The sequence below is a fragment of the Xenopus tropicalis genome, chromosome 4 (genome assembly GCF_000004195.4).
Source record: "Xenopus tropicalis strain Nigerian chromosome 4, UCB_Xtro_10.0, whole genome shotgun sequence".
In the NCBI taxonomy this organism is placed as follows: domain Eukaryota; kingdom Metazoa; phylum Chordata; class Amphibia; order Anura; family Pipidae; genus Xenopus; species Xenopus tropicalis.
Genome location: NC_030680.2, coordinates 14,018,596 through 14,031,585, shown reverse-complemented (window position 1 = coordinate 14,031,585; position 12,990 = coordinate 14,018,596). Strand labels below are relative to the sequence as shown.

Sequence of the window (12,990 nt, the reverse complement as noted above, 5' to 3'; positions counted from 1 at the left end):
AATTGGGCGCAGTCCCAGCAGTTTCACAACAGTTCACACTTCCAGGCATGTACTTCGAAGGATTAACACCCGCATCAATGGGAATCATGGTACCACTGTGACTGGATCTCACCTTCTTACCCCTGTCAGTTTCAGCCAACCCCTAACTGAATACGTTCAATGGAATCATTGGGATTGGATGTCTGTGACTGTTCTACCCTCAAGGGTTCAAGTGCCAGGGAATTCCCTACCTGCCATCTGAACTGAAGAAGCCGCTCGGATGAGTTGGGGAAACGTTTCCAAGATGAACTCAGAAAAGTACAGTTGTTTTACACTTAATTCTGCTACAAGGCAGCCATCGGGGGGTGGGGTAGGGGCACAGGGGCCCATTTGTCATCCTCGGGCCCCACAATAACATCTTAATAACATCTGGTCCCCGATGGCTAGCCTCCTCTGCAGCAAAGGAAAGAAATATGGAATTCAGAAAACACTTGCAAGCGTTGGTAAGTGCATCTGATGCTAAATCAAATAGAAGTCGCCCTTCAAACAGAAGGCTGACAACAATATTAAATCTTTTCTCTTTTTGTAAAGAGACACATTTATACAATAAACGTTCCATTGTTGTGTGACATTGAGGGGCTCTGTTTGCTTATTAGAGAGACAGGGAAAGGTTGGGGGAACAGGGAGGGGGGACTGGAGTTTTGCTTTGCTGAGACACCCGAGAAACTATGGGGGGGGGGGCATTTACTAACCGGCTTTTTGTGGTCAGACGCAAAAATGTCTCAAACCCATAAAAAGTTGTAGGGAAAAAGTTGCAACTTTGTTTTCAACGTTTTTCAGATTTGACTATGTAATTCAAGTTTGTGGGGTGTAGTTCAAAGCTGTAAGAGTGACAGCAGTTTTTCCTTTCATAAGCCCCTCCCCTTAAGCTCAGGTCACATGGCCTTGGAAATGAAGAATATGGCTAGCCCCATGTGACATTTTGAAATTAAAAATTAGTTTTGAAAAACAGATTTCACTGCAGGATTCTGCTGGAGAAGCTCTATAAGAACTTTTACTTAATGTAACATAATGCACTCTAATAACCAAAAAAAACTATTTTATATTTGGTGTTAGTGTCCCTTGATCCAAAAAAAAAGACCTTGGGTCTCACATTTTACTAACCATTTTCAGTTGTGTAGCAGCCCCCTATTGTTTAAATGGCCAAAATATGTTTGTGTGTTTTAATGAGGCACAAATCTAAGCACATAATCAGTTTAGTGGCAAAACGAGGTTTATTCACACAATTAAATAAAAACAATGTATATTATATAAAAAGAATGTGTACTGCTTTGTACTTATATTTATAACACATTTACTTAATGGCACAGATCCTATCTGATCCCCCCATTGTAAGCAGCAGTCCTGCCCTGCTTTATGGCTGAGATTCTAGCTATCTGTATAACAGAGCATTCTGTCACAGTGGCACAGATCCTATCTGATCCCCCATTGTAAGCAGCAGTCCTGCCCTGCTTTATGGCTGAGATTCTAGCTATCTGTATAACAGAGCATTCTGTCACAGTGGCACAGATCCTATCTGATCCCCCCATTGTAAGCAGCAGTCCTGCCCTGCTTTATGGCTGAGATTCTAGCTATCTGTATAACAGAGCATTCTGTCACAGTGGCACAGATCCTATCTGATCCCCCATTGTAAGCAGCAGTCCTGCCCTGCTTTATGGCTGAGATTCTAGCTATCTGTATAACAGAGCATTCTGTCACAGTGGCACAGATCCTATCTGATCCCCCCATTGTAAGCAGCAGTCCTGCCCTGCTTTATGGCTGAGATTCTAGCTATCTGTATAACAGAGCATTCTGTCACAGTGGCACAGATCCTATCTGATCCCCCCATTGTAAGCAGCAGTCCTGCCCTGCTTTATGGCTGAGATTCTAGCTATCTGTATAACAGAGCATTCTGTCACAGTGGCACAGATCCTATCTGATCCCCCCATTGTAAGCAGCAGTCCTGCCCTGCTTTATGGCTGAGATTCTAGCTATCTGTATAACAGAACATTCTGTCACAGTGGCACAGATCCTATCTGATCCCCCCCCCCCCCATTGTAAGCAGCAGTCCTGCCCTGCTTTATGGCTGAGATTCTAGCTATCTGTATAACAGCATTTTGTCACAGTGGCACAGATCCTATCTGATCCCCCCATTGTAAGCAGCAGTCCTGCCCTGCTTTATGGCTGAGATTCTAGCTATCTGTATAACAGCATTTTGTCACAGTGGCACAGATCCTATCTGATCCCCCATTGTAAGCAGCAGTCCTGCCCTGCTTTATGGCTGAGATTCTAGCTATCTGTATAACAGAACATTCTGTCACAGTGGCACAGATCCTATCTGATCCCCCCCCCCCATTGTAAGCAGCAGTCCTGCCCTGCTTTATGGCTGAGATTCTAGCTATCTGTATAACAGCATTTTGTCACAGTGGCACAGATCCTATTTGATCCCCCCCATTGTAAGCAGCAGTCCTGCCCTGCTTTATGGCTGAGATTCTAGCTATCTGTATAACAGAGCATTCTGTCACAGTGGCACAGATCCTATCTGATCCCCCCATTGTAAGCAGCAGTCCTGCCCTGCTTTATGGCTGAGATTCTAGCTATCTGTATAACAGAGCATTCTGTCACAGTGACACAGATCCTATCTGATCCCCATTGTAAGCAGCAGTCCTGCCCTGCTTTATGGCTGAGATTCTAGCTATCTGTATAACAGAGCATTCTGTCACAGTGACAGATATCTGATCCCCATTGTAAGCAGCAGTCCTGCCCTTATATTTCTAAAGAGAAATAAGACATTCTGAACACATATTTCAAAATTGCTATGTTCTACTCGACCATCTAAGGACATAAATACTTGCTAAGATATCCAAGATGTTTAGGATTCAATATGAATGACATCTGAATCACCAGGGGAATTGGATCCACATTCTAAGTTGCATTTCAGGATATAGGCACTGCAAATAGAAAATACATGATTGGGTGATGATCAGTAAAGTGGCAGAATGTTACATGGAGTTGGCCAGAGACTTATCATAACGTTGCTACTCAATACCCACCAAAACTGTATGTCAGCACAAAGCCAGGCGCTTGCTCTGTTTGATCACTGATGAACCTGAGGAACATGTTCTGACCAGTGGAGGTGGCCGAAAGGGTGAACAGGGGTCCACAGAATGTCTTCAGGAGGGGTGCGTTAGTGGAAGTCCCATCATACACAGACAGGTAATCATTGCTACATGTGTGGCTATTTTGTGTATAGAAACTGATCTTGCTCAGGGAGACCTAGAAGACAGAAGGAACAGTAGAAGTCTGAGCAGAGGCTGGTGCTTTTACATTCTATAAACAGGTAGAGACCTGAAGTGATTCGTCCCTGGAGCAATGTTCGTATGAGCATATTGGTTTTTTTTTAGATTTCATGATATATTAAAAAATATATTAAAAAATATGAATGTGTTTCAAGAGCGCCCCCTGCTGTTCAGCCTCCATGAAGGCCAGGCAGAATGGCTAAAGCTTAATTCACTGAAACAGGATCCATCTTCTTATGTTTCCCTGCTCAGTTCTACACTTCTGTAACCACAAAGCTGGGCCCTACTGGGATCTTGCCCTCCCTCTCCTGGCAGGATCATTGCATGTCCATCAAATCAGAGAATTAATTTATATATTGGATGAGAGTATCTCCTTACCTTATGGGAAGCCGGAGCAGTAATGATATAGGAACAGTTGCTATTAGGGGGGTAATTCTTGGGGTATCCAGGGGAAGTGATGTTCCTTGATGGGGTGAAATAAGTGCCCCCACATTTCACTGGTAGAAACAGAAAGAAAGTGCATTAACAGGATCCCTCATTTATCAGCTTCTCATCTAATATATATGGATTAGGCCGGGGACTCGAAGACGATTGACCAATAACAGAAATTCTAGCAAGTCAGCCGGACCCAGAAACCCATTTCCAGAACAGAGTTTCAGGCAATGGGCTTCTAACAGAGTTTCACATTGCAGCCAATAGAAAGGGGTCCTACGAAGCAATGAGAGAAGGCTTTTGTCATTGGCTTTACTGGTGCCCCATATTTGATGCTTTAGGTGCCATTACTTTATAACGTGCTACCTACTGAGCCAGTTTCCTTGTGTAACATACAATGAAATAACAACTATACTGGACCTTATTTCCCTTTTGTGTGTATCTACTCCCTAGATTCTATGAAGGTCTTCCTGCAGTTTCAGTCTTTCTTGCAATCTATTAGTCAATGGGTAACTGCAACCTTCTAATTCACCTCCTATGACCTTTGTGTAGATTGAAAACACTCTAACAGAAAGCTGAAAAGTGATGCCTGGGGGGTGGGCACAGATGTGGCACCACTTTGGCCAACTTAGGGTGGCAAATGGACCTAAACGTCTCTGATTGTGGTTCTATGGCCCAAGAGTCGTGCAATATTGGGTTTGAGACCATGAATGGAATGCTACATTTTTGTATTATCAGGAACGAGTATGTTCATTGGTTGTACAGAGTAATACTATTGGCAGCATAGTTCAGTGGGGTGTAGTGGCCCTTTAAGAACCACCAGAGTATATATTTACCCCCAGTATGATATGTAATCTAATACAATGGCGGCACTGTAGCCAACCCATACTCACCTGTACTGTACGAGGCACTGAAACCAGTTGCTTTTAGGTTTTTACTACCGACAAACTCCACTAACATCATACTTGATGAGGCGATCAGTGCAGGAACGCGTTTAGACCCACAGGTTCTGTCCAGTAGCAGCGGGGAAGTTCTGGTGCGCCCATCATAAACTCTAATGTAGTCAGAGGCACAGTTTGGGGCAGATTGGAGATTAAAGGCAGCGAACGTCAGGGTTACCTGCAGGGGCAACGTTAATGTCAGCGTGTGTTAAAGGGCAACTATACCTTCCTGTATTTAATAATAGACTTACATATTTAATCCATTTTATATACTATGAAGTAAGCAATACTGATGGATGTTTTTGCCTTCCAATTTTGCCTTTTTCAAATGGGAGTCACGGACCCTGGCTAAGAAAAAGCTGTGGCCCTTTGAGGCTGTAGTTTGGTCATTTGTCTCTTGTTATTGTTCCTGTCTAATTCCTCTCCCATTCATTTTCCATTCTCTCATTCAAACCCCTGTGTGCTTGCTAGGGTAAGTTGGACCCCAACATGATGTTCTGGTGGGGTCATTTGTTTTGCCTCAATATAAGGAGCCCCTCACATATAGTATGCCTAGAATAAACAGTGATTTAGATTAAGCAACCCTGAACCAAGATAGAAATAGAAGAAAATGAAGTATATGAAGTAATAGATTGATCACCAAATCGGACGGTGCCTGGATGACCCACACACACTTGGCATTATTTGGGTAAGGAGATGGATAATTGGCTGAGGTGACAGTTCCCTTGGCATCAGTAAGGAGAGAACTACAGACATCTGAAAGGGAAAATATGTATTAGGAATCATTAGAATGGTCCATAAAATACAGAGATGGGTGTAAGCCATTTACTGAGCACTTGGCTCGGTGCTTACCACACTCATAGAGCCGGTTTATCTTTATAATATCCAAGCTGGTCATTGTGCTTCCCGCTCCAATTATTATATTGGGGTTAGGCTTGGCCACTATAGTGTTTTGTCCAGTTGTGTTGCTGAAAGCCCACCTACAATAAAGGCAAGAAGTAAGTCATATAGCCACAAGGCAGCAGGAGGGGTTGTATTATCTCCACAATATATATATATTCATGTGTGAATGCATTTTCCCCACCCCAAGCTTTGTATAGTTATTAGATTTGAGGCATCATCTCAAACTTTCATTATTATCTCCCGTAACCCTTCTATACTCATATACTGTATATGTATATAATGATATACTCACGCTGGGTAATGCATGATAGAGCGGTAGTCATATATTGTGTTGAGGTTGTTGGTATTCATTATCTCAAAGTTGACGATGTCACCTATCATAAACAGCAGGTCAGAAGGGCTGGGGCGTCTTTGCACCTTTTATATAAAATCAGCAACTTCCATCAAGGGGTTGGTGAGCAACATGTTGCCCTGAGCCACTGGTTGATCATCACTGTTATAGAGCATGGGGACCCTTTAGTTTCTGGTGGAGATGGTGGGGAAAAAACCCGGTGGGCCCCGGCGGCCCAGATCCGACCCTTTCCGGCGCTCCCCTGGCCGACTGTTCCTCCCCTGACGCATTAAACGCTCATGGGAAGGACGTAATACAGATGTAGGAGCATAAATACAATATGTTGTCTCATAGTCTATATAGAAACAGGTACATGTTCATTATACAGGTTCAGCATAGGAATTCCCATATACTAATCATTACACTGCAGGAACAGCCCCCCTGTACCTTATGTATCCCCTGTACTAAGTACATCTCAGCTGGAACATTATAGAGCATGGGGGCCCTTTAGTTTCTGGTGGAGATGTTACTAACCCCACATACCTGGTGAGATGTACTGATACATTATATTAACATAGTTATCCCGGTCGCTCCTGGACTGCTCATGTACAAAGCCCAGGGCATGGTTGAGTTCGTGCATGGTTGTCCCCTCGGAAGTACAGTAACCTTTCTCTACAGACACCACTTGGGCACCTCCTTGACGCCCCATGTAGGACCAACAGCTGGAATAAAACATAGGAAATTTATTGACAAACTGGGTTAATAAACAGATCTTCAAACCACTTTTCACACCGATATATACAGTATTTGCTGCAGTTGCCATTTGGCTGTACTTATTTTTGAAGTGTGAATCTTATATTGATCTGTATGGATGCAGGTTGGACTATCACTGTAAATATCTAAATACTTTGGCCTATTGCTGTAAGCATTCTAATGCAGGTTGGTCAACAACTGGGCGCATTCTAATGTCTGGTTAGCTATAGGCTGAAGCTACCACATGATCCTATTGGTTAGAGAATGGTCTATCACTGTTAGTATTCTAATGCTCCAGTTGGTTCCAGGTTGATCTAGCACTGTAAACATTCTAATGCTCTGATTGACTACAGATTGATCTAGCACTGTGATTATTTAATGCTCTGATTGGCTACAGGTTAGTCTACAACTCTAAAGGTGGCCATACACGGGCCGATTGTAGCTGCTGATATCAGTCCCTTGGACAGATTCAGCAGCTTATTGACCCCTGTAGGGGAAACAACAACTGGCCTGCCCGACCGATATCTGGCCTGAAATCGTCCAGATATCGATGGGGCAGGTTAAAAAATTCAGTCGGATCAGGGAGCTGATGCGGTCCCCAAACCGATTGCGCCTATTTCAGTCATTATAATTCGATCGTTTGGCCCCAGGGCAGGCCAGCTGCTGGCCAAATGGGTGCCCTAAGCAGAAATTTACTTTTGTGCCCCCTCCCCCAAATATTACGGAAGTAAAAATAAAATTAAAAAAAAAAAACCACCTACTATAGGGGCCCCACACACAGTGCCCCCAATTACCCCCATAGACAATGCCCCATAGTAAGTGCCCCCAATAGCCCCCATAGATTGATTGAACTATCCGGGACAGCGGGATGCGCTATAAAAACCGGCGGGACAGTGTTGGGGGGTATGTTATAATATATAAAAATGTTTTTTTTTTTGGAGCAGCTGGGATGGTGCCCCCCTGGGAGTTGGTGCCCTATGCAGACTGAGTACTCTGCTTATAGGGAGCGGCGGCCCTGCCCCAGGGCCATACAACGGAATTAGCCTAAGTTCTCCCAATAACGCCCACCCGTAGGTGGGGATATCGGGAGAAGATCCCCTCGCTTGGCGACTTCGCCAGGTGAGCAGATCTTTACGTGTAGGGCCACCTTAAGCATTCTTACACTCCAATTGGCTGCAGGTTGGTTTACAACTAGGTGTATTCTAATGTTCTAGCTAACTACAGGCTGATGATCTATCACTGTAACTATTCTAATGCTCCTACTGGCTACAGGTTGATCTACCCCTGTAAGCATTCTAATACCCTAATTAGCCACAGTTGCTATTTGGCTGTGCTAATTTTTGAAGTCTAAATGCTGTATTGATCCATATGGAAGCAAGTTGGTCTTCACTTTGACTAATGACTATATCATTACTTTGGCTACACATTGATCCACCATTGTAAGTATATAATGCTTCAATTGGTTACAGGTTGGTCTATCACTGTCAGTATTCTAATGCTCTAATTGGTTACAGGTTAGTCTATCACTGTCAGTATTCTAATGCTTCAATTGGTTACAGGTTGGTCTATCACTGTCAGTATTCTAATGCTCTAATTGGTTACAGGTTGGTCTATCACTGTCAGTATTCTAATGCTTCAATTGGTTACAGGTTGGTCTATCACTGTCAGTATTCTAATGCTTCAATTGGTTACAGGTTGGTCTATCACTGTCAGTATTCTAATGCTTCAATTGGTTACAGGTTGGTCTATCACTGTCAGTATTCTAATGCTCTAATTGGTTACAGGTTGGTCTATCACTGTCAGTATTCTAATGCTCTAATTGGTTACAGGTTGGTCTATCACTGTCAGTATTCTAATGCTCTAATTGGTTACAGGTTGGTCTATCACTGTCAGTATTCTAATGCTTCAATTGGTTACAGGTTGGTCTATCACTGTCAGTATTCTAATGCTTCAATTGGTTACAAGTTGGTCTATCACTGTCAGTATTCTAATGCTCTAATTGGTTACAGGTTGGTCTATCACTGTCAGTATTCTAATGCTCTAATTGGCTAGTAGTTGGTTTACCACTGTGAACACTGTTAAAGTAACATTTTGATGTTTTCTTGATATTTTTTTTCTAAAAAATGCTATCTTTTGAGACTTTGCCCTATTTTCACCAGACTTACCCATTGGCAGATTTTATAGCAACATAATCATCTTCATCAGTGTAAGGGACAAACTGCACGCAGGTCAGGGTGGCGTACACTTGCATGGCCGCCGTGATTGTATTGACTTCATTGTTACCTGGGGCAGCAAAATTAAGCAGCGTGAATATCTGTTTCCCTGTGTCTGTTTCATTTTAAAGAGAAATAAAGGCATCATATAAATAAAGAGGGCTTACATCTTTCCTAAAACTGACTCTTTTGTACCACCTAGTTCTCCAAAGAACAGAGGCAAGAGGATTCCCTAGCAGCCATCTTGTTGCTATCTACATAGAGATTACTGAGCAATATCAGGCTCAGACATGTAAGATGAGCACCAGCTTCAAAGGGGCAAATGCAATATTGCTGAAAGAAACCTACTGTACTCATCATCCAGTGTGTACGGCACATACACGGTCCCATTTGTTTTCGGCCATAAGCAATTCGTGCAGTTGAGGGCGCTGCGTGACACCCCAATGGCGATGTCTCCTTGAACCCGCCGGACTCTGCTTCCTGATTTAAAAACAAACATAGAATGATGGCACTTGCATGGCTGCCTGATTCATTCCTTTGGAAACACAACAGTGCTGTTGTGCTTTATGGCTATCCTTTATAGCAGAACAGTAGGTCATAGATTTATATACCTTTTGGGTGGGAGACAAAACCTCTGATAATACCTTTTCATTAAAGAAGATTGGAATCTCTATGTCTATTTACTGCCCCACTTTACCTTTGTTGGCTTCTGTGAGCCTGCTGAAGCCATCGTCGGGGCCAAAGATAGCATTTTGTCCTAGGGTGGGGGGGAAAAACAAACTCTGCTTTAATCTGAACACAATTGAGGGCCATTGTTGGAATGTAAAGCTCTCTCTCTCTTTGTAGGTCCCTTTATCAGTGATCTGCACTGTATGAGATAGGGGAACTGCTGCTGGCTATAAAAGACACATGGGAATATAAGGACAAGGACAATATAAGCAGTGATCCCCAACCAGTGGTCTGTGAGCAACATGTTGCTCCCCAAACCCTTGGATGTTGCTCCCAGTGTCCTCAAAGTAGGTGTCCATTTTTGAATTTCTGGTTGGGAGGCAAGTTTTAGTTGTATAAAACCCAATATAAAGCCAAACAGAGCCTTCTATAGGCTGCCAGTCCACATAGGGGCTACCAAATAGCCAATTATAGCTCTTGCTGGCACCCCCAGGAACTTTTTCCATTCTTGTGATGCTCCCCAACACTTTTTCCATTTGAATGTGGCTCACAGGTATAAAAGGTTGGGGATCCCTGATGTTAAGAGTTAGAATCTATGGAGCGGTTCCGAAGTTGCATGAATTACCCTGCAAGAGGAAACTTTGCGCGACTACAGATACCTAGTGATGCAAAGGGATTTCCACTGGCGACTCGTATTGTTGCTGGGGGAAAGCCTTTTCGGATCGGTTACTCGCCCGCTATAGCTGAGATTTATCATGGGCGACTGAACAGCCCCATAGGTTCTAACCCTTAGTAGCCATGACAAGTAGCTGCTACTAAGTAGCTCAATGTGACCCTAACTATAATAGCACATGGGGTATTTGTCAACTGCACTGTATGTGATTGGGGAACTGCTGCTGGCTATAAAAGACACATGGGAATATAGGGACCGGACAATATAAGGGCTAGAAACTATGGAGCGGTTCAGTCGCCCATGATAGAATCCCTGCTTTCCACCAGCAACAATAAAGTTGGCGGGGAAAAGCCCTTCAAAACGCTTCGTTTTCCAAAGTTGCACGCGGTTGCTTGCAAGAGGAGATTTTGTGCAACTACGGATTACCAAAGTGATGCAAAGGGTTTCCACCGGCGACTCCTTTTCGGAGCGGTTACTCGCCCGCTATAGCTGAGATCTATCATTGGCGACTGAACAGCCCCATAGGTTCTAACCCTTATTAGCCATGACAAGTAGCTGCTACTAAGTAGCTCAGTGTGACCCTAAGTATAATGGCACATGGGGTATTTGTCAACTGCATGGAATCAGCTTTTGGGTGGGAAACAAAACATCTGCTAATACCTTTCCATTAAAGAACATTGGAATCTCTGTATCTACTCACTGCCCCAGTTTACCTGTGTTGGATTCTGTGAGCCTGCTGAAGACATCGTCCAGGCCAAAGATACCATTTTGTCCTAGGGTGGGGGGGGGGGGAAGAACAAACTCTGCTTTAATCTGGGGGCCACTAACAACAAATGCAAATTAGAGTTTCCCAGTAATACCAAAACAGCCCTAGTTAATTATAAAATTAATAAAAGCACTTACCATTATTATTATGAGATGAGTCGGTGTCCTGAAATCAGATAAACAGCTTTTAGTGTTCTGAGAATCCTCAGCAAGCAAAGCATGGGTATGGGGCAAAGGGAATGGTAAGAAGCAAAGCATGGGTATGGGGCAAAGGGAATGGTAAGAAGCAAAGCATGGGTATGGGGCAAAGGGAATGGTAAGAAGCAAAGCATGGGTATGGGGCAAAGGGAATGGTAAGAAGCAAAGCATGGGTATGGGGCAAAGGGAATGGTAAGAAGCAAAGCATGGGTATGGGGCAAAGGGAATAGTAAGAAGCAAAGCATGGGTATGGGGCAAAGGGAATAGTAAGAAGCAAAGCATGGGTATGGGGCAAAGGGAATGGTAAGAAGCAAAGCATGGGTATGGGGCAAAGGGAATGGTAAGAAGCAAAGCATGGGTATGGGGCAAAGGGAATGGTAAGAAGCAAAGCATGGGTATGGGGCAAAGGGAATAATAAGAAGCAAAGCATGGGTATGGGGCAAAGGGAATGGTAAGAAGCAAAGCATGGGTATGGGGCAAAGGGAATGGTAAGAAGCAAAGCATGGGTATGGGCAAAGGGAATAATAAGAAGCAAAGCGTGGGTATGGGGCAAAGGGAATGGTAAGAAGCAAAGCGTGGGTATGGGGCAAAGGGAATGGTAAGAAGCAAAGCATGGGTATGGGGCAAAGGGAATGGTAAGAAGCAAAGCATGGGTATGGGGCAAAGGGAATGGAATGAAGCAAAGCATGGGTATGGGGCAAAGGGAATGGTAAGAAGCAAAGCATGGGTATGGGGCAAAGGGAATGGTAAGAAGCAAAGCATGGGTATGGGGCAAAGGGAATGGTAAGAAGCAAAGCATGGGTATGGGGCAAAGGGAATGGTAAGAAGCAAAGCATGGGTATGGGGCAAAGGGAAGAGCCAGAAGCATGGGCAGAGTCCATTTCACTTACCTGATGAGGGGCGCTCAGTGCTTGGATGAGAAGACAGGAGAAAAGGATGGTACAAATGGAATCATCCATGTTGTATGGTTGTGTTGCTTGGATTGTTGTGCAAGCTGAGGAATTCTGCTGAACTCTCATACTGTAATTCCCAAGCCCTTATATTTAGAGCCCAGTAGCAGTGGATTGGGAGGGGAGGCAGCCGATTGGCCGCCAAGTTACACTTTGTAAGAGTGCCCTATTGTCTGCAATCATGACAAATGCTAATTAATGGCAGCCCCCTTGGCTGAGCTATTCCCCCTTCTCATTGGTCGGACACTCCTCTTCCTTTGTTTAGATAATATAATTTATGTAGTGGGAGAATGATAAGTAGGTTTATCAGGGGCACAGGCCCAAACATGTAGTGTGTTATCACTGCTGTAATAAATGCCACTTTGGGCAGGTAATGGATTTGTGGCAAAATTCTGGCCATAGATACCCATACCCATAGTTGCATTGGAAAAAATCACCACCAAAAGACACCTATAGACTCCAATATACAGTATATTGTGCAGAAAAAGTAGCTGGGAATTGCCCATTGCCTTCAATGCTATTTGTATATTTTATACATGGAATTGGCACTGTATTTATCCTGCCGTGGGTTCTGGGGTATTATACATGGAATTGGCACTGTATTTATCCTGCCGTGGGTTCTGGGGTATTATACATGGAATTGGCACTGTATTTATCCTGCTGTGGGTTCTGGGGTATTATACATGGAATTGGCACTGTATTTATCCTGCTGTGGGTTCTGGGGTATTATACATGGAATTGGCACTGTATTTATCCTGCCGTGTGTTCTGGGGTATTATACATGGAATTGGCACTGTATTTATCCTGCCGTGTGTTCTGGGGTATTATACATGGAATTGCCACTG

General features: G+C 43.8%; 1 protein-coding gene across 4 annotated transcripts; it reads right to left on the bottom strand.

Annotated features, from left to right (window-relative positions):
* Window positions 1-2,638: 2,638 nt before the first annotated feature.
* Window positions 2,639-12,225, bottom strand: astl2d.4 (astacin-like metallo-endopeptidase 2 gene d4). 4 transcript variants are annotated; one of them, XM_004913369.4, is made up of 14 exons: window positions 12,086-12,225; window positions 11,136-11,163; window positions 10,946-11,005; window positions 9,588-9,647; window positions 9,239-9,370; window positions 8,843-8,960; window positions 6,468-6,646; window positions 5,886-5,967; window positions 5,543-5,670; window positions 5,331-5,446; window positions 4,643-4,868; window positions 3,696-3,814; window positions 3,072-3,294; window positions 2,639-2,969 (listed from the first exon to the last, which is right to left on the bottom strand). In XM_004913369.4, exons 1-14 carry the CDS (start codon window positions 12,212-12,214, stop codon window positions 2,956-2,958), a joined length of 1,614 nt encoding a protein of 537 aa, XP_004913426.2. In that variant the 5' UTR covers window positions 12,215-12,225; the 3' UTR covers window positions 2,639-2,955. The 4 variants fall into 4 exon arrangements, with proteins under 4 accessions (XP_004913426.2, XP_004913428.2, XP_004913429.2 ...); XM_004913371.4 differs by lacking the exon at window positions 9,588-9,647; XM_004913372.4 differs by lacking the exon at window positions 10,946-11,005.
* Window positions 12,226-12,990: the final 765 nt, after the last annotated feature.